This window comes from Arachis hypogaea, chromosome 15, assembly GCF_003086295.3.
Source record: "Arachis hypogaea cultivar Tifrunner chromosome 15, arahy.Tifrunner.gnm2.J5K5, whole genome shotgun sequence".
Lineage (NCBI taxonomy): Eukaryota > Viridiplantae > Streptophyta > Magnoliopsida > Fabales > Fabaceae > Arachis > Arachis hypogaea.
Genome location: NC_092050.1, coordinates 6,662,873 through 6,685,467, shown reverse-complemented (window position 1 = coordinate 6,685,467; position 22,595 = coordinate 6,662,873). Strand labels below are relative to the sequence as shown.

The following is a 22,595-nucleotide window of genomic DNA, read 5'->3' as shown; positions in this document are numbered from 1 at the left end:
ATTCAATTTCCAAACTATGGCGTTGACAAGTTAGGTTGAGGAGTCCCTTTCTTGTTGCGTCAAGAAATTGGGTAGAAAGTAGAGTGATTCTCTTTGTACTCAATTTCAACTTATCTTTTTTGTTCCTATTTTAATTTCAATGTATCTTTTTATTCAGTTGAATCCTTATTTTCTTATTTATCTTTTATTTCTGTATCATTTGGTATCAGAGCTCAGGTATTAGATTAATTCTTATTAATCTATATTTGTTCTTCTTTTATCATAAAAAAAAAAGAGTCCAGTGTTTGTCGCGTCTTTCATTTTGTTCTTGTGTTCTTGTTTTCGTTTGCGTTTCATTATTTAAAAAAAAAAGAAGAAGAAGAATAAAGTGAAAAAAAAAACAAAAAAAAAGAAGAAAAAAACAAAAAAAAAAAGAAATTATCTTCCTTATAATTATTGTCCTTTTCATATATTATTTTTTTCACCTACAAGATTCGAGGACGAATCTTTTTTGAAGAGGAGGAGAATGATACGTGCTTCAAAAGTTCGTGATATGAAGAGTTCAAAAGTTATTTAGAAGATATTTTAGTTTACATTTTTAGAATATTTTATTTAATGTATTTTGATTTTGTTTATTTAATTACTAGATTGGGCCTTATGTTTATGGGCTTTAGTGTTTTCTTTGTTTTAACCTATAAATACCTCCTTAGCTATTGTAGTCGTAGTATAGAATTTTTAGAGGTTTGAAAACCCCTTTTTGGTTTCGTGATGAAACCATGGTGTGGACAATTGAGGTTGAGGAGTCCCTCTCTTGTTACATCGGGGAATTGAATAGAAGGTTGAGGAGTCCCTTCGATTCAATTTCCAAACTATGGCGTTGACAAGTTAGGTTGAAGAGTCCCTTTCTTGTTGCGTCAAGAAATTGGGTAGAAAGTAGAGTGATTCTCTTTGTACTCAATTTCAACTTATCTTTTTTGTTCCTATTTTAATTTCAATGTATCTTTTTATTCAGTTGAATCCTTATTTTCTTATTTATCTTTTATTTCCGTATCATTTGGTATCAGAGCTCAGGTATTAGATTAATTCTTATTAATCTATATTTGTTCTTCTTTTATCATAAAAAAAAAGAGTCCAGTGTTTGTCGCGTCTTTCATTTTGTTCTTGTGTTCTTGTTTTCGTTTGCGTTTCATTATTTAAAAAAAAAAGAAGAAGATGAATAAAGTGAAAAAAAAAAACAAAAAAAAAGAAGAAAAAAACAAAAAAAAAAGAAATTATCTTCCTTATAATTATTGTCCTTTTCATATATTATTTTTTTCACCTACAAGATTCGAGGACGAATCTTTTTTGAAGAGGAGGAGAATGATACGTGCTTCAAATGTTCGTGATATGAAGAGTTCAAGAGTTACTTAGAAGATATTTTAGTTTACATTTTTAGAATATTTTATTTAATGTATTTTGATTTTGTTTATTTAATTACTAAATTGGGCCTTATGTTTATGGGCTTTAGTGTTTTCTTTGTTTTAACCTAATAAGAGGTTATAAATACCTCCTTAGCTATTGTAGTCGTAGTATAGAATTTTTAGAGGTTTGAAAACTCCTTTTTGGTTTCGTGATGAAACCATGGTGTGGACAATTGAGGTTGAGGAGTCCCTCTCTTGTTACATCGGGGAATTGAATAGAAGGTTGAGGAGTCCCTCCGATTCAATTTCCAAACTATGGCGTTGACAAGTTAGGTTGAGGAGTCCCTTTCTTGTTGCGTCAAGAAATTGGGTAGAAAGTAGAATGATTCTCTTTATACTCAATTTCAACTTATCTTTTTTGTTCCTATTTTAATTTCAATGTATCTTTTTATTCAGTTGAATCCTTATTTTCTTATTTATCTTTTATTTCCGTATCATTTGGTATCAGAGCTCAGGTATTAGATTAATTCTTATTAATCTATATTTGTTCTTCTTTTATCATAAAAAAAAAAGAGTCCAGTGTTTGTCGCGTCTTTCATTTTGTTCTTGTGTTCTTGTTTTCGTTTGCGTTTCATTATTTAAAAAAAAAAAAGAAGAAGAAGAATAAAGTGAAAAAAAAAACAAAAAAAAAGAAGAAAAAAACAAAAAAAAAAATTATCTTCCTTATAATTATTGTCCTTTTCATATATTATTTTTTTCACCTACAAGATTCGAGGACGAATCTTTTTTGAAGAGGAGGAGAATGATACGTGCTTCAAATGTTCGTGATATGAAGAGTTCAAAAGTTATTTAGAAGATATTTTAGTTTACATTTTTAGAATATTTTATTTAATGTATTTTGATTTTGTTTATTTAATTACTAGATTGGGCCTTATGTTTATGGGCTTTAGTGTTTTCTTTGTTTTAACCTAATAAGAGGTTATAAATACATCCTTAGCTATTGTAGTCGTAGTATAGAATTTTTAGAGGTTTGAAAACCCCTTTTTGGTTGTTACATCGGGGAATTGAATAGAAGGTTGAGGAGTCCCTTCGATTCAATTTCCAAACTATGGCGTTGACAAGTTAGGTTGAGGAGTCCCTTTCTTGTTGCGTCAAAAAATTGGGTAGAAAGTAGAGTGATTCTCTTTGTACTCAATTTCAACTTATCTTTTTTGTTCCTATTTTAATTTCAATGTATCTTTTTATTCAGTTGAATCCTTATTTTCTTATTTATCTTTTATTTCCGTATCATATCTATTTGGATATTGAAAAATGTATTTGTAAAAACGATGCTACATGGTTTCAAATTTCTTTATTTGAAAAAAAACTTGATGGACAAAAATTTTTTAAGCTTTTCCCAACTTGTAGAATGAATTAGACAAATAAAAAATAAAAGAAAAAAAAACCTGTTGACATATACATAATATTTATAATATAGAAATTTACATAAATAAATAATTTGGGATTAAAAATTATATAGATGTCCTAAGTACAAATAAGTTGTATATTATATTCTGTATATCTTTATATAAATAGAATTAGTTAAAGTTAAATTACTATGTAACACAATAAATAACACTAAATTGAATCAATTTTATTCGATTCACTACTGGTACAACATATACATACTAAAACGAATCAGTTTGATTAATTTATTACTTCTACATGTTATTGAGATTTTCTAAGTTAATTATTTATTTATTTTTTATTAATTTTAAAACTTAAATATCAATAAAAAATATTTCTGTTATAAAATATCAAAAACTTCAGAAAAATAATAATAGAAATTTAAATTTTGTGTTTTAGTTTAAATTTCAAAAGATCTACATTTTTACAAATTTATAAATTAAAATATAACAATAAATAATTTTTAAAAATTCATTACAAATCATTATTTTATTTATTTGTATCTAAAGAATTATTACCGGAATTTTGATGAAAATGTGATTATAAAGTATATGAAAGTTAAAATTTAGATTTTTTAGAGGTAACATATAATATCATCAAAACGTTTATTCTACCCTTAATTTCACAAATTAAATAATAATCTCATTGATATAATATTTTTATTATTTTTAAATTACATATTATATAAATAAAGTTGATCGTATACCTCTTTGGAGAGTTATACTTTATATTAAATTTTTTAACATTAAAACTTAAAAATTTCAATAATAATTTTTTAGAATTTTTAATAATTTTTAAAAATCGTTTATTGTTTCGATTTAAATTCATAAGTTTGTAAAAATATAAATTTTTTGAAATTTAATCTCAAACACAAAATTTTAAATTTTTATTAGTTTTAATTTGTTTGACAATAGATAGAAAGTACATAAAGAATACAGAGAGTACATAAAAAAAATTAACAAAAAATAACAAAAAGAAAAATATTTACATTTTACGACTCCATGCGTTTTTTTTTTTTTTTCATTCTTTTTAGTCTTTCTCTACTATGAAGATAACGATAAGGACAGTGATTTTAACAAAAATGATGGGCATAACAGATGAAGAAGTGGCACGATGATTGTTACTTTTGTTTTTTTTTAAACCTAGACAACTCTATGCATGATTCTCAAGAGTGAATGATAATTGTTACTTTAATTTTTTAAATCTTGACAACTTTATATATGGTTCTAAAAACTTTTATTGATTTCTTTAGTTTTAGTATTAGATTTAAGTTTCGTATTTATCATTTTTTTTTGTTAATTTTAATTATATTTAGAACTACTTTGGATTGAAGTTGTAATATATTAATCCATAAATAATAAACTCTTATTGAATTCTATAAATTAGTTTTTTATTTTTATTTTTGTGTGAACATTTGTAAATATATTATTTATCAAAATTTATAATGTACATAATATTTATTAATATTCGTAACTTTATACATTTAAGATACTATGATCCAAGGAACATTAAATATATATTTGGAGTACTCATTCACCGTATATGATTCAACAAAAATTGTGAATTTGTGCATAAATCGGGCCTTCAGATATTCAAAATATAAACTTAATGAATTTAATGTAAGTGTAGTCCAGATATATTATTGTAACAATTTAACTATAATATTAGTACTTATATTATTCTACTAATTAAATATTCAATACAAATGAATATTAATAGCACTGAGAAAGTTATAAATCTAATTTAATAAATTTAATACAAACAAACATTAATAATAATAAAAATATTATTTATACATCAAAATCAATTACTAATGTATTTGTGTATAAATATATGTATGGTTTAATTTATTTTCAATGTATAATTATATTCCAAACATGTATTTTATATTGATGGCTGATTTTAATGTACACGTAGCATAATTCTAATCATAATAGAAAAAGTTAATAATTTAAAATTTAAATTTTAAATGAAATATAAATTAATTAAAATCAATCTAAATAATAACAAAATATATTAATTTTTATTTTTTAAATTAATCTCAATCAAATTATTAATATTTTTTATTTTAAAAAATTATTAAAATTTACAATAATACACACTAACATTAAACTCATTATATTCATATCTCTAGTATTTGCTATATATTCAATTTTTTGTTAAATCATATTCCATCGTATCACACCCACAACAAAAAATCCTATCATATTGTATTAGGATTTAATTAATTTAAAATAAAAAACAATTTTTTATATTTTAACTAAGAGATTTTGAGTTGAGGATTAAAATTAATATAAATTTATTTTTCTTTGAGCCGGTAGAAAATGCAATTTTCATTCCGCAATATAATGCAAGTGTCACTAATTCAATGTTAGTCACACATATTTCAAGTTTAATAAAATCATTAATTTTTCACTTATTCCAATATGAGATAGATGCCGTACGTAATTTGTGACGGTCTCTAGCTGATTATATTTCATTATTTGTTCGTAAACCACCATAGGATATAATAAATTATGATTGTGTGTATTTAAATATAATATGCTATATTCTATAGTGGATTATATTAAATCCTAAGTCGTAGTAAAATGTAGAAGTTTGAGTTAAATATCAAATTCGTCCCTGAAAAATACTTCGATCTCCATATTAGTCCTCGAAAGATAAAGTTAATCAAAAGAGTCCCCGAAAGTTACCTATGTTAATCACGTTTGTCCTTTCGTTAATTCTCTTGGTGACCTGGCTAACGTCTGCTGACGTGTGTCGTTAGCTTCCAACGTGGAAGAGGCCAACGTGTCATAACCTATTGCTGACAAGGTAACTTTGGCAAAACAGTTCAAATCAGTCCCTAATTGTTTGAAACCTAATTCTAAATTCGACGATAAATACGTCCCCTTCAGCAATCAGAGGGCCATATGCCTGGGTTCGTGTTGAAATTGCTGGTTTGGGGCGACGATGGAGGCAGGAAATGGAGGCCGTGGTGGTGGTGTGTCGTTCTTCTCGAACGGCAGTAATGGTTCCAGCGCGTCAATGTGAACCAGGAGGAAAACCCATGAGGAATCATGTTTCTGTGGGTTGAAGGCTGCGATAAGAAAATCTGGGATAGCAGAGAACCCACATAGACTATTCCGTGCATGTCCAAGGTACCGGGTGAGTGTTGTGTAAGAAGTTAAGGGTTTTTCATGTTGTTTTGTGTTTTGGGGTTTTATTTAATTTTTTATTTTCTGATTTTTGAATTTGCAGAAGGGCAGTCACTGCAACTACTTTAAGTGGGTTGAGGATGATGAGTATGAAGGGGTGGGCGAAGGTGGAACAAAGAAAAATTATGGGGCTGAGTTGCAGGTTGATAGTGACTGTGATGAATGGAGGTTGAAGGTGGCATGGAGACTGGGCAGCTTGGAAGCTGAAGTAAAAGCATAGAAAATGTTAATAGTTTTCCTGTTTGTGGTAGTTGTGGTTAATGTCTCCTTTGTAGTTTGTTATCTCGTTCTAAGTAAAAGAAATTCTGTTGATATGTCATGGTGTAATGAGTTGAATCCCTTGAATGAGAATAGATATTGCATTTGGTTTTTTAAGATGAAGACAACAGAATCCAATTGAATCCCTTGAATGAGAATAGATGTTGCATTTGGTTTTTTAAGATGAAGACAACAGAATCCAATTCAAAGTTTCCAAACCAAATCGAATCACTATTACAGTAAGATGTACTAAGGAATGGACATAATCATTAGTCAAAGTACTCTTAAACATTGAGTAGTCAAAGTACTGTTAAACATTAAGTTGCCATAGAAGACTAGATGTCACATTGTCTTAAGGACCAAAATAAAAATATTTAACATGAGGATACAGACCACAGCAAAGTCATAAGCTTTTACTCAGGGTCCAGGTTTGGGTTGCAGCTCTATTTTTCCTCCTTCTTGGACAAGTGTGACTATCTACTAGTGTCTTAATTTGCCAAGATCCATCTTGTTTATTACATGCACAGTATACTACCCATGGACAATCTTCAGATTTACAGACAGCCCTAACTCTAACCTTGTCATTTTTTTAAAACAAAATATTTCTACCCCACTGGATTGTATAATCCCTAGTTGCTTGCATGAATTCATACTTGGACTTAAATACCATATTGACCTCAAATTTCAACTGTCCAAACTTTGTTTTCTCATTGAACTGAGGGTATACAGCTGGTGATTCTTCATCAGACTCCAACACCTTATCAGAATCCTCTGAATGCCAGGAGTCAACATCTGAGGCACCATCACTATCTTCTAAATCTGGTAACAAAAATTTCACAACATAAGCTACCATGACATTTGCAAAATAGTTCAAAAAACAAGTAACCCTAATGAAATTAACATACCAGACTCAGAGCTTTGTTCATCTTCAGACCCCTCATAGTTGGAATCATCAGTGTCTATTTCTTTATCAGCTAATCTTTTCTTAGGGGGCTTGTGCTTCTCTCTGACTTCAGACTTGCTGGCCCTTTCTCCACTTCTTTTTCTGTTACCCGAGTCACTGTCACTGTCACTGCTATAGAGGTTGTCTCCTACAACTTTTGGAGGCCTATAGAGTTCATCGTCAGTACTCTCATAAGGGTCATGAGAGTTAGTGTCATCTTCCTGGAGGGGAGCTTCCTTCACTTCTCTTCCAGATCTTGTGACTCTGCAGCCACTGCTACTTTGTTTATCCTTTGCCCCTTGTGAATTATTGGCTGCCTCTGCTGGTGAATTTGATTGAGGTGGGACTGATTTGGCCTGATAACTGGTCTTCTTGGCCTGAGGATCAGGCTTCATGGGCTGAGTTGTTGTCTTCTTGGGCTGAGATGTTGTCTTCTTAGGCTGATGGGCTGGTTTATTGGGCTGAGACATGGGCTTCACCTTTGGTTGGTTGGGCTCAGATATGGGCTTTATTGTTGGATTGGGCTGTGACTTGGGCTGTGAGGTTGTTCTGTTGCGGTGAGAGGTTTGCTTGTTGGACTGAGGATCAATTGTTGTGGGTTTCTTCATAGGTTGGGAACTGCACTTCTTAGCTTCGAAATACTTCCCCTGTTTCAACCTTTCTGCTTCCACATTCACTACTTCCTCCTCAATCTGGTCTACTATACAAGGCTAAAAAATACAATTCTCCAGGTAGATATTGATCAGATTGTAGTTTCTCCTGCAATCCTTGCACATGGCAACCAAGTCTGCGTCTATGACTAAGTTTCTCAACCCTAATGAAAGGGGAACTCCAGGATCTTTCCACCAACAGTTTCCAGCTTCAATGTAACCCAACTCCCTATAATAACCCCTTACAAAGAAGACATCAAGCATGTCTCCTTCAACCCCCCATCAACACCTCTGTATTATCGGGTTCATATACCATATCTCCTTCCGCATTCTTCTTAAACAATCCACCATGGTGAAACACAAAGGTCATCGGAGGACCTTCCATCTACAATCAGAAAAAAGAAAACATCCTTAGCCCACACAGATTGCCACTGGCTATTCTCAATCATAACACAACAAACCCTAACCCCAAAACAAACATGCAACAATGAAAAGTAACCCTCATTAAAATGAAAGACCCATAACTCAATATCATCACAATGGCAGTCAAATCAATGTATTCTGACACTTCAAAAATAGTCACACAAACCCTTAGCCTCCTCAAACCCCTACCTGTAATCAGACAGACATACAGAACGCCATCCCTAAGTCATCAGGCTACAAACTGACTTCAAAAAAAGGAAAAAACTTTAATGCTTACCTCTAACCGTCACGATTGCTTCTTCCACAATCAATGTTGCTAACAGAGCCGATGACCTCTGTTCTCAGTAACACCACCTACTCGGCTTTGATCGTCAACCAACAATGAGAAACGTGGATGGCGACGTTCGAATGCAAGGTGAAGGGGTTAGGGCATGGCTTGAGGGAGACGAAACATTTTGGAGCCAAACATGGAGATACTTGGTATGGAATCGAGTGACAGTCTACAACGTTTTGAATCCACTCTGCCCACAAAACGACACCGAATTATGTCTATCTGGACATTCACTCAAAACGGCGTCGTTTTCCTTCTCTGCCAGCGTGGCAGTTAACGTCCCACGTGAGCAAACGTTAGCCATGTCATCAAGCAAATTGACGGAAGGACGAACCTGATTCAGTCGTGTATCTTTCGGGGACTCTTTTGATTAACTTTATCTTTCGGGGACTAATATGGAGATCGAGGTATCTTTCAGGGACGAATTTGAGTATTAACTCGTAGAAGTTTACATGGAGTTAATTTAGGACACAAATATAACATATTTTAAAAAATTGTATTTATATAAATTTAATTTTTAAATAATTAATTTATATAAATTATCCTTAAAAATATATTCAAATTAAATTCATATATTATATACAAAGATCTCTTCTAGTATTTTTTAATTATTTTTGTTTGTAAATAATAATATAATAATAAGATATAGGTTCTTTATTTAAAAATAGGATAAAGTATTGTTTTACTCTTTAATATTTAGAAAAAAAATACTGAGATCACCCAACTGCATGCAAAAATTACCAACATCACCCAAAACAATAAATGATTCGTAGATCATCCAAAGGCTTTTTCTATGCAAATCGAATTAGGATATTTCAATTTACATATGTACTAAATTAAATTAGGTAGAATAGATTTACTAGGACAACTTTAATTACATATAATTCAAATCAGGTTAGGTAGATTTAGCACATGATTTCGAAACCCATAATAATTCAAATTAGGCTGTTTCGAATTAGTTCATGGTTTGGTGCCTATAGTAATTCGAAATAGGTGGTTTTGATTTACCCAATAGTAAATCTAACCAACCTAATTCGATTTATATAGGACCCTCAACTCACACTAAATCTAATTCACCTATTTCGATTTACATGGAGCCTGACTCTATATAATTCAAATTCACTTCATTCGAATTATATTTTACCAACCCATACCCCACTAAATCCAGAGAAAGCGACACTACTTAGCATAATGGAAGGCGACCCGAATAGGATCTACCGCTTAGATAGAGTCGCACATATTGCTAGTAGCGTGCACGCTGAGGTTAGTACAATGAAACTTAAAATTGTGATTTATTTTATGTAAAAGAAATGCCATGTGTTAGTTTTGGTTAAATTGGTTAGATCTTGTTTATTAACATGATTAGAAGATGTAAACTTTTAGTAGTAGTAGCTAGAGATTTGATTTAGTGGTCAAAATGTGTTAGAAGTCATTTACTGATTTTAAACTATTTAAAATGTGAATATTATAATTGATAGAATCTGTAAATCTCGATGAGGGGTAATAAAATTAGCTAGAAAGATGGTAGAGTGTTAGATTATACGAATAAAAATAGATGTTGGATAAGGGATTATGAGAATTTAATAGAAGTATGGTTAAAATAAAAAGATAATTACAAAAAATCCATTTTAGATAAAAAAAAATTTGTAAAATTTTGGGATTATAAGAGTATTTTTTTTATGTCACGCAGCCCCACCGTTGCATCTCGAGTATGAGGAGGTAACACCGTATGCCATTAGATGATAGATCATGTCGTATGTCCAGATGGCTGGGCTGGCCCATCTCGCGAGACTCAATGATCACTGGTTCAAGTTGGATGAACCGTTAGTCAGTGCATTTGTGGAGAGATGGCGTTCGGAGACTCATACCTTTCATCTGCCATTTGGTGAGTGCACGGTTACGTTACAGGATGTGGCCTACCAATTAGGGCTCCCGATCGATGGTCACTATGTCAGTGGATGTTTGACGGACTTCGAGACGTACATTGAGGGAGGACGGCTGGCGTAGGCGTGGTTTCAGGAGTTGTTGGGTGTGATGCCTCCACCTGACTGCATTGACAAGTTCATTGTGAAGTGCACTTGGATGCAGCAGACCTTCAGTCACCTTCCAGAGGGGGCATACAAGGAGACAGTCCAGAGGTACGCCAAAGCGTACATTATGATGCTACTATCGACTCAGTTCTTCGGCGACAAGTCTGGTACTCGTATGCATATCAGGTGGCTTCCGTGCGTGGAGAGGTTAGAGGACATGGGTAGTTATAGTTGGGGATCTGCCGCTTTGTCTTGGTTATACAGGTGCCTATGCCGTGTATCCAACAAGAATGTGGCTAAGTTGGCAGGACCTCTACAGCTCCTCCAGTCATGGATCTTCTGAAGGTTTTCGGGTTTTAGTCCTGACGGATTTGATTCCTTTCACTGGCTGTTGGCCTCGAGGTACGCAATTGATTATTAAATTTTTTTCTGTGTTGACACATTATATTTATATTTTTCTTAGTTGTTAACAACGTTTATTGGGTGGCGGGTGGTCAAGTTATCAGCCGATGTCTAGCAAGAAGGGACCTCGTGTCGGGCACTGCAGACTACGGATAGATTTACTTCGTCCTTGTGATGTGAGTACTAAACGGTTAATTGTTTTTTTGTTGACGTATATTGTGAGTTCACTGTACATTAAGCGTTATGTTGGATGTTGTTGCCTTTTCAGTTCGTTTAGATGACGTACAGCTCTCCGGATGTCTTGCAGGTAGTGCATCCGGAGATATTAGAGCCACGGCACACTGTGTGTTGGAGGTCCACGACGGCCTTGATATACTTTGTTGTGATCGAGTGGCATCAGGTGGATCGGGTTCTACCTCAACTTGGAGGAGTTTATCATCGGCCGCATCCTGCACTGAACATCGATTTTTGATGTCGAAGGACGGTCGGGGGTGATCAGTGGTTTCCCTTTACGTTGCAGAGCTAGCACATTTATTTGGGATCGTAGGGCAGACCACATCTTACGATTTGATGTTATTCTTGATCCAGGACCCTCTCATGAGTACTTAGATTGGTGGTATCAGCATGGGTGGAGATTCTTGTTGCCTAAGCTATTCCTTGGAGACCCCAGAGGTATGTCATTTTAGTACTTAGATTGGTACCCTTAATGTATGTTATTTTAGTCTGGTTACCCGTGTTGTATGTCATTTTAGTTTCGTTATCGTTTTGTATGTTATTTAAGTTCGGAGCTCTGTGTTGTATGGTATTTAAGAAGGGTACTCACTATTTCTTATTTTAATATATGACTGGTACTCATGTTGTGTGTTAATTTAGTTATCATTTTGTATGTTATATAAGTTCGGAGCTTTATATGTTATTGAGATTTAGGACTCGTGTTATTTAAGGAAGCACAGCACACGACAAATAGCATCAACCAATAATGCGTTAAACATTGTACCAACATACAAAATTACAAGAGAGAGAACAATAAAGACAATAAATGAAAATAACATACAATCTAAATACATAACATCACAATAAATGGAAATAATACTAAACAAGCCCAAAACTAACTCTAAAACCATAACGTCACACTAAATGGAACATAACACTATATGAAAACAACACTAACATTAGTGCCTGACGTAGAACCGTGAAACACCTAGAAGCCTTCAAATTCGCCTCAATATCCTTCATCAGATGCTGACTAAACCGATGCCCCATTCCCAATTGTGTCTCTGCCTCTCTTCCCTTGCGCACAAAAAGCTTCGCCAATCGTCGTCATATGCCCGAACCTCCGTCCTTCATAACGATGCTGAGTCCACTGTGCATAGTCAATCCGATTGGCCCAGTCACACATGACTGGGTCCTCAGAGCGGAGGATGTCAAACCAGTAGTCGAACTCTACCTCGGTCTTCACATAAGCAGCATTGACTAGAAATCTCCTAGCATCCTTGCCCTTAAAACTGAGGGCAAAGTTCGCTGCAACATGCCGGATAAAAATGCCCTGTACGCATTAGGCGAAAGCTAACCACCATCAGGAGCCTCTAGTGCAACCTTGATCCCGTTGTGCCTATCTGATATAACAAGAATGCTTGGTTGAGGCGTGACATGCTGTTGAAGATGGGATAAGAAGAATGACCATGACTCTGCATTCTCACCCTCCACAAGTGCAAATGCGACAAGAATGATATTAGAGTTTCCGTCTTGCGCAATAGCAACTAGCAGTGTTCTATCGTACTTCTCATACAGGTGGGTCCCGTCTATGCTAACCAGGGACTTGCAAGGTCTGAACGCCTCGATACACGGTGGGAAAGTCCAAAAAATTTGGTGGAAATATGCTTTCTCCTCACTCACCTGGCCACCCAGTTGCACTGGACTCGTCCTCAACACTGCAACACTTCCCGACATCGTGATTTGCACCCCTAGAACCCATCACGGCAACTCATTATATGACTCCTCCCAGTCATCGTAAATCTGAGCCACAGCCTTCTGCTTAGTCATCTAAACCCTCTTGTAAGTCGGTCTGAAACCAAAATGGGACTTTGTCGCATTCTGAAGTACCTTGATCGACACGGCAGCATCGACCCTAATCATAGGGAGTATGAATGTCGAGATCACATGGTAATTGAGCCTCGTGTGATCACTAGATATGGAAGTGGCCAGACAGGTATACGGTGCATTGTACCGTTTTACTCCCAAATACCTCAGCGCTGTCGAAGACTGATACGAATCAACCATGTGCACCCGTTGCCGAAATACTTACACTTTCCATGGTACTTGCGGTAATTGGATTCCATCACTTTATACTCAACCCCACGTCGGATGCTGTACGTCTTCACACTCAACAGGGTCTCGTCTTTATCCTGAAACTACTGACCTACTTGGAACTCAGCTAGTCCTCAGGTATCCCGTGTGTCTCTGTCCCCGAATCCGGCAGGCACAGCCAGATGCCTCTGCTGTCTCATGGCATCCAAGTCCAAAGCTGAAAAGAGCGGGGGGTACTGCGGTGTCCCTCAACTGCCTGCTACTCCACCACCATCTGGAGTATTTCTCTCATCCTCATCTTCGCTATCATCGACAATCATGACGGGCTCTACATCATCATCATCCTCATCCTGAAATACATTTTCAACACCATTCGGGGCTCCACCCTATCGGGGATCTGGGACCACATCATCAATGCCGGCCACTACAAACGCAGCATCAACTACCAGCACAGTATCAACTCGTTCTGTGTCACGAGTACGATCCAAGTCAACAGCGAAGGACGGGGAGACCACCAAACATGCATTAAGCTTAATCACGAGCAAAGATAAAGAGGCACTAATAGGCCTCGAACTCGACCCAACGGCCATGGCTGAATGCAGAGGAATCCGGTCAGAACTTCCTAAGCTAGAGACCACATTCACAAGCTTGGCCAACAGCTCAGAGGTCCTCACCTCCAGAAATTGCTGACGACAGTGGAACAACACTTCCAAATCTTCATCACTGATTATGACGAACGAATCATACTTTACATCATCCCGCAAAATCGAGATCAGAATTCTGTAGAATAACTTCTCCACCTGTTTCCGCCTTGCAGACATAGATTTCGGATTATATTATCCTTAGACTCGGTGAAACTCATCGAAACTCTAATAAAAATACTAAGCGGATCCTTATCCGTAAACTTAATTCTGGAACGCATTTTTTCTTAATCGACCCTCTAAGTGTACCAAAACCAAAAAGCTCTGATCACTAGCCATTGTAAGGGTCACTATGATAGAGAATTCACATTTCACAACTATTTATACACATTTGCTCCCTTCTAAATTGAATTACCCTGCCTCCATTTAAATATGTTGCTAAAACAATAGTAAATCTGCTTAACTAATTCGAATTATGTGTTTTGATCTCCAACAAGGTAAATCAAAATAGTCTAATTCGATTTACTTGGAATCAAACCACCCATGCATAAATCTGACTAGTCTGTTTCGATTTACTTGATTCAGGGCTCGATTTACATGTGGCCTAGTAATTCTACTTAGCTTAATTCGATTTACTAGTATAAATTGCAAATCGAATTACTCTAATTCGATTTATATAAATAAGGCCTTTGGGTGATCCACGTACCATTTCTTGTTTTGGGTGATATTAGTAATATTTGCCTCCCTTTGATTTATTCAAATATTTTGCCCTAATATTTATGTCAAATTTTAGTTTGATTTCTAACGTTTTAAATATCTTATTCCATTCTCAAAACATTTTAAATAGACTTAATATTATTTTATAATTAAATTTAATATAAATAATTAATATATTTAAGAATTAATATATATAATATTTTTTTATTAATTATCAAATTTAATAAAAAATATTTAATTTATTTAAAATTTTTTAAAATTAAAATAAAATATTTAAAACATTAATAACAAATTAAAATTTTGCTCAAACTTTTAGATTAAAATATGAGTAATTATTCAAATCATTTTCTGACGATTTTAAGAGAAGATATTTTAGTTCCAAGAAAAATTAATACACAGATCAATTTTCATGGTTTTATTCTGACAGATAAATCAGTCTCCAATTTATTTTTCGACAGAGTAATTATTCAAATCAGTCCCCAAGTATTTTAAAAGCGGATATTTTAGTTCCCAAGAAAAATTAATACACAAATCAATCCCCAACATTTTTCTTTGTGAGACATAACAGTTTTTCGTCCATTTTATTTTTACTATATGTCAATTTTTATTATTATTAACTTAGTTTTGTGCATGTGAACGATGACACTAATATATTAATACAATCATTTTATTAGAAACAAGTAAGGTGAATAATGATGCTTTGAAATCCAAATTAAAATATTTTCTTTTAATAGAAACATGTTTTTTAAAATGGAACATCTTTTGATTATATTAAATACAAAAATATCAAATAGTTTCAATCTTAAATTTCTTATAGAGTAATCTCTAATAATTTTATTGAACATTATTATTATTATTATTGAGTGACTATATATATATATATATATATATATATATATATATATATATATATATATATATATATGTTTTTTCGATTTTTAACAAATTGATGGTGGTTTGATATTTAATGGTCTGAGAGCGAAACCTACTCCACTATGCGAGTACCAGTTTTTCAAAGTGCATCAAAAACCTTTTGATCGGACATAAACTTAAGGAAATCTAAAAATAATAAATAAAGACTTTGAAAATAAATCGATTGAATTTGAAATGATTTGCATTGAATTTAAAAAAAGCACTAAAATGCCTTTGATTAGATCAAAGAACTTTGAATTTGAAAAATAAAAGTACTGAGAATGTAAATTGGACGAGAATGTTAAATGTTACTTGAAAGATAAATTTGCAAGAAAAATAAAGTTTGCAGAAAAATATAAATGAAAGTAAAACAAATGGAAGGAACCCTATCAAAATTTGACTCGAAGCAGACTCAGAAATTCGCTGGGATGTGAGTATACGTGAGTAATTTCTGAAGTAAAGTTCCAACTCTTGTGTCTTCGAGCCTTCTCCTATTTATAGCCATCTCCAGCCAATCAAGTTAAAATGTAACTCCCACGTTGATGATAACATGTGTAACTGTTCCCGCTTCTCTTGCTTTATAATATAATGTCCAAAAATCAATCTTCGAATCTTGAGGTCTTCAGTTTATTTCATCGATCAACTTACCGACCAACCATAATAATCAGACTTCGACTCAATATAAAAAATGCATTCTCGATGTAAGCTTCCCTCTAAGAATACATGCTCACTAACTCTCGAATAACTCCCTTCTTTAAAATAAATTATTTTCGATTAACAAATTATTCCCTAAGATTAAATGTGTTATTCTCGATATCATTTTGAGAAAAAACACTTAATCCTAAATTTGCCATTAACACAAGACATTAATTAACCATAATAACACTCGCTTCGCTTTTCTTCCTTACACCTTTCCAACACGTTTTTCATAATCTTTTAACTTCTCTCTCCACCACTTTACCTTCTTTAGGAAGTTACTTCAATTTCAAATTTTAAACTTTATTCTCTGAGACGGCTAAAGCAACTTTACCCATTAAATTGAATTTTTTCTTACTGTCCCTTCCACTTCTTAATTGCATACACTATGGTCACACCAAAATCATTTGACACACTTAATTTTAAAATTGTCCCATCGGATTTACCGATTTATTTTGTCGATTTTTAGCAAATCGACGGTGGTTCGATATCTAATAGTCTGGGAGCGAAACCTATTCCTTTATGCGAGTACCAGCTTTTCAAAGTGCATCAAAAACCTTTCGATCGGACATAAACTTAAAGAAATCTGAAAATAATAAATAAAGACTTTGAAAATAAATCGATTGAATTTGAAATGATTTGCATTGAATTTAAACAAAGTACTAAAATGCCTTCGATTAGATCAAAGAACTTTGAATTCGAAAATTAAAAGCATTGGGAATGTAAATTAGACAAGAATGTTAAATGTTTCTCGAAAGATAAATTTGTAAGAAAAATAAAGTTTGCAGAAAAATATAAATGAAAAATAAAACAAGTGGAAGGAACCCTACAGAAATTTGACTCGAAGCAGACTCAAAAATTCGCTGGGATGTGAGTATACGTGAGTAATTTCTGAAGCGAAATTCCAACTCTTAGTGTCTTCAAATCTTCTCCTATTTATAGCCATCTCCAGCCAATCAAGTTAATGTAACTCCCACGTTGATGATAACATGTGTAACTGTTTTTGCTTCTCTTGCTTTATAATATAACGTCCAAAAAGCAATCTTCGAATCTTGAGGTCTTCAATTTATTTCCTCGATCAATTTACCGACTAACCATAATAATCAAATTTCGACTCAATATCAAAAATACCTTTTCGATATAAGCTTCCATCTGAGAATACATGCTCACTGACTCTTGAATAACTCCCTTCTTTAAAATAAATTATTTTTGACTAATAATATTATATATATATATATATATATATATATATATATATAATAAATACATATATAAGAATTTAATAAATAAATTTATTATTATTTTTATTCAAAAATACAAAAAATTATGGGATAATATTATTGTATAATTAATAATAATTATTTTATTTTTTTTATGCAAGACTGTTATATTTGATAAAAAATGTTAGAAATTGATTTGTATATTAATTTTTTTTTTGAGACTAAAATATCTATTTTTAAAATTCTTCAAAACTGATCTGAAAAATTATTCTTCGAAAAATAAACTAAAAACTCTATCAAAATAAAATCTTAAAAATATTTTTGTATATCAATTATTTTAAAACTAAAATATCTACTTTTAAAATTTTAGAGACTTTAAATAATTACTTTTAAAATATTATTTTACCCGTGAAAAGTAATATAAGTTCCCCACGGAAGGGGCGTTGTTTGATGTCGATGGCAGAGGCTAGAAGCGTAGCCTCCAAAATCGTGCGTCCATAGGGACTGCTGATTGCACCACAACAATACAAACAAACCACAATTGAAATACCCGCGAAGCCAAGGCAAAAGGGAAATTGGGTAGTTGGCATCTCCGCATCTCATCCAAGAATCTTCTTTTGTTAACGTCAAAATATCCCCGGCCCCCTTTCTTCTCAATTCTTCTCATTCGTCCTCGCCTTCCCCTCTTCTTAATAATCTCGTCGGTCTGCCTTCCCTTTTAAGTCCTAATGATTTCATTATATAATTCGTTCTTTCATTTCACTAACGGTTGCGTGCTTGTTTTAATTGACAGATAATTGTTTTAATTGTGAGGGCAAGGGGATCACGGGTATGGGTGGTGAAGACGAAGCGGTTGAGTCGGTTAGCGGTGGTTGTTCACGGGCAGGGAAAAGGAGGAGGCTATGGAAGAAGATGAAGTCCCAGCTGGTGGAGTACCACGCTCTACCTGGTTACTTGAGGGACAACGAGTACATCCTCCGCCATTACCGCCCCGAATGGCCTATGAAGCAGGTCCTTCTCAGCATCTTCACCATCCACAATGAAACTCTCAATGTTTGGACGTAAGCACCCTCTTATGTTCTTCTTTCAATATATATATATAATTCTGATCAAAGAATGAATGATGAGCATATCATAAAGCGTGAGTAATTTTGGCTATGTTAGGGTTTGCATTCTCACTTTTCTGAGCAAAACATGCATCTGGTTCTGACTTATTTGCCCTGCTCTGTTTCTATTTAGGCATCTGATTGGGTTTTTCATATTTCTGGCATTGACCATATACACTGCCATGAAAGTTCCAAAGGTTGTAGATCTTAATACACTGCAGCATTTTCCCGACCTGCACAAATTACAATCAGAGCTTCTCACTTGCCTCCCTTCCATGCCTGATTTTCACAAGATCAGGGACGAGTTAAGGACTACGTTGCCCTCAATGGATATGCTTCCGTCAATCTCAAGTTGGCATGTAAAAGAACTTCTGTATAATTGTTTGCCGGAAAGATTTTCCAGTGCCAATCATACCGATTCTTGTGTTCTGGTGATTGCTTTACAACTTATTACTGTTTCATTCTCCTCTGTTTTATTTATTTATTTTCTTTTTCAGAGTAGAACAACATTTTAGCTGGTTCTATCATTATATGTGGGTTATTTACTTATTTTCATCGATCCCTTACTTGCGTATAAAAATAAAATCTTCTTTTAAGGTATCGACCCGAAGATTGACCACTAATTGATGCACTGAAAATCAAAATATAGGATATGATGTGAGATGTATACCTGTAGTAATATGTTGATTACATTGTAGATCAATTTTCGATAAACGAAAATCAATGAATATATTAAATATCTTGGAGTTTGACTTTATAGATGGAAACGATGGCAGTTTGTGTATAACTTCCTGCCGAGAGCTTTAGTATTCCTTCTGCAATAAATATTTCGTATGATTCTCAATCAAAAGGTTTTGTTGTAGCTTTTAATTTTTGCTTTTGCTGCTAATAATGATTGACTAACATTTTGGATGCCAATATGAAATGTTTGTTTGCTGAATATGTGCAGCATAGTGTAAAGGAGGACCTGGCAAACATTATAGCACCACTGATGATTAGACCAATTACAAGGTGGCCTTTTTTCGCATTTTTAGGAGGGGCAATGTTTTGCTTGCTAGCTAGCAGTGTCTGCCATCTACTCTCTTGCCACTCCGAGCGCATATCTTACATTATGCTCAGGCTCGACTATGCTGGCATTGCAGCCCTGATATCTACCTCATTCTATCCCCCAGTATATTACTCTTTTATGTGTTATCCATTCTTCTGCAACCTTTACTTGGGATTCATTACCATATTGGGAATCGCCACTATCTTGGTTTCTCTCCTTCCAGTCTTTCAAAGTCCAGAATTCCGCACCATCCGGGCATCCCTCTTCTTTGGGATGGGTTTGTCTGGTGCAGGACCTATACTGCACAAGCTGTATTTGTTCTGGGGCGAGCCTGAGGTATTCCATACAACAGGCTATGAGCTTCTGATGGGTGCTTTCTATGGTATTGGAGCACTGATCTATGCCACCAGGATTCCGGAACGGTGGATGCCTGGGAAATTTGACATTGCTGGACACAGTCACCAGTTGTTTCATATATTCGTCGTGGCTGGGGCGTATACTCATTATCGTGCTGGATTGGTTTATCTCAGGTGGCGTGACCTTAGGGGTTGCTGATTTTGTGAACCATAAAGGGATCAGTCATTGATTGCCATTTTGTTGTATAATCTGCAGCTATATGCTAATTTTACATCTCGAGCTGGTCTAAATTTGTGATTCCAGTTTGGGATGTTTATGCATCACTCAGTACACAGGACATATGTATAGATTTAGAATCCTCATGCAATTAAGCAATAAAAATTTCATGTGTATCGTACATGATTGGAAACAAATTCTGTCTAATAACCAAAACACTAGCTATATGCCTTTGCTCTTAATGCAACTAAAATACTGACTACTTAGTAAGACTGTAAGAGTGTCAAAAGGTGAAAAAAATTCTTATAGATTTTATAGACTTTCAGCCTCTAATTCTACCAAAGGAAAACTCGATTTTCTTGATTTCTTTACATGTTACCAAATTAACAAACAAAAATTGAAATATGGTCAATCAAAAGACAAAATAGATTAGACGAATTATGCTTGCATAGATTTCTTTATAAGGGTTTTGTTTAGTTACCACTCCTGAATTCAGAAGGAAAGAATTAAAATAGGTCCAAAGTAAATAGGATTTTTTTTTCATTTCTTTAAACCGTGTATATCCTTCTATCAAAGGTTCAATATTTGAGGACACGTTTTTTTCCTATTAGGACTCTTGTAATTGATACTTAAACGAAATTAAAAAGTCACCAAAAAATTTAAAAAACAAGACACGTTTTTTTTTGGGTGTGGGGGTGGGGGGCGGGGGGTGGGGTAGGTCCTGCACCATATTTCATATCTAATTTGCTGAAGTATATTTGGGTCTTATGCTTGGTCCATGTTCAAAGATGAATCCCTATTGGGCTGGGCATTATTGGCCCACTATGAAGCGTAGTTGACCAATAGGCATGGTGGTTGGATGGAGTGCACACGGTCCCAATGGACTGATACAAGGTCCACTGCTAGCTTTGGTATCTCCTGCTCCATTATTGCATGGTCCAATGCGTTGTATTTGTAGTTTTGTACCTCCATCTTATATTATTACTTATTACTTATGACTTTATGACTCATGTGACTTATGTCCATTATTTTCTTTTTCACGTAATTAAAATTATTAATGTGAAAAAATAAATCACTAGAATTCCCACAAAAGATGAATAAATTTAACTACATCAGGCCGTTTCTAAATTCTAATGTCATGTTAAAATATTGTGTTCAATAGTAAATTAGTAATAAACATAGCATTTAAAAAAAAAAAAGATATATCCGAAGTTCCAAACACGCCTGAAATTTGGAGAAATTCAGAGCATAAGAACCAGGTAGATACAAAAATATGGCAATAAACTCCGTATAAGCAATAAACATAGCATCTTAAAAATATTTTTACAAGACTAATTGAAATAAGAAACAGATATATACATAGGGTACATATGCATTAAAATATGTGTCGCTTCTTTCATTTTTATTTTAGGAGCGAAATCAACGTTTTCTTTATTTTAAAATTAATTTTGATGTTCTCTTAATATAACTTTTTATTCAGTTGGTTTATATTGTAGTTGGCTCTCTAGATTTTTTTTATATATTATTTTAAAAAAAACATAATATAATAATATATAATTAATTCACCGTATAAATTTTCTTCTACAAAGCATAATTAGTTTGTCCCTTCTTTTTATCAGTTTATGGGGTCGTCGAAAGCGCAAAGAGAACCCTTTGGGGTCCTTTAATTGATGCATAATTGAAGGTAATTTTGCGGCATTTGCATACAAGACAAGAACCATTTATTCATTTTGGTCAACCTAGAGAACGTTACACGTCAAAGTTATGGTTCTTGTATAACAGACCACGTAGCTTCATTTGGTTCCAAAATTAGGGAATGGGAAAGGAAAAATGAAAATGCAACGAACAGTGTCCCTCTTGTTGCGGGCAAAAGCGTCACTGTCACTGGTTTTGGATCTCACTAAAGTAAGCGGCAAGAATGAGACGTATTATGAAATTAAGCCTAAGGTAGTGCACGGCCAACAAAAAAAAAAAGCCTAAGGTAGTGAATTTTACTTAGTAGTTAGTAACACACACAATGCATGGCATATTTTAGGGGTGTCCGCGGATCGGATATCGTCGAAAATTCGATCCAATCCGCACAATTTTCATCGGATCGGATCGGATATGATATCCGCGTTTTTTAGTGATGGATCCGATCCGATCCGATCCGCAAATGTGCGGATCGGATTGGATCGGATATCGGATATATTCGCATAATTAAACCTTTCTTTTTAATTATATTTCTATGTAAAAAAATTCAATAAAAATATTTCTTTCATACTTTTAAATTTATTTATTCCTAAAATATTTTTAATCAAACTCTTTCTAAATAAT

The 22,595-nt window shown here is 33.7% G+C and overlaps 1 protein-coding gene across 2 annotated transcripts; it reads left to right on the top strand.

Annotated features, from left to right (window-relative positions):
• The first annotated feature begins 17,998 nt into the window (after positions 1–17,998).
• LOC112748252 (heptahelical transmembrane protein 4) lies at positions 17,999–20,476 on the top strand. 2 transcript variants are annotated; one of them, XM_025796464.2, is made up of 4 exons: positions 17,999–18,256; positions 18,346–18,613; positions 18,792–19,089; positions 19,608–20,476. In XM_025796464.2, exons 2-4 carry the CDS (start codon positions 18,384–18,386, stop codon positions 20,259–20,261), a joined length of 1,182 nt encoding a protein of 393 aa, XP_025652249.1. In that variant the 5' UTR covers positions 17,999–18,256; positions 18,346–18,383; the 3' UTR covers positions 20,262–20,476. The 2 variants fall into 2 exon arrangements, with proteins under 2 accessions (XP_025652249.1, XP_025652248.1); XM_025796463.2 differs by having other exon boundaries at positions 18,002–18,252.
• Positions 20,477–22,595: the final 2,119 nt, after the last annotated feature.

What these genes read in the sequence shown, in the direction of transcription:
- LOC112748252 (XM_025796464.2), top strand. Translation starts at nt 18,384, where the DNA reads ATGGGTGGTGAAGACGAAGCGGTTGAGTCGGTTAGCGGTGGTTGTTCA. An exon ending in GAAACTCTCAATGTTTGGAC is followed by an intron (nt 18,614 to 18,791) that starts GTAAGCACCCTC and finishes GTTTCTATTTAG; the next exon opens with GCATCTGATTGGGTTTTTCA. An exon ending in ATACCGATTCTTGTGTTCTG is followed by an intron (nt 19,090 to 19,607) that starts GTGATTGCTTTA and finishes GAATATGTGCAG; the next exon opens with CATAGTGTAAAGGAGGACCT.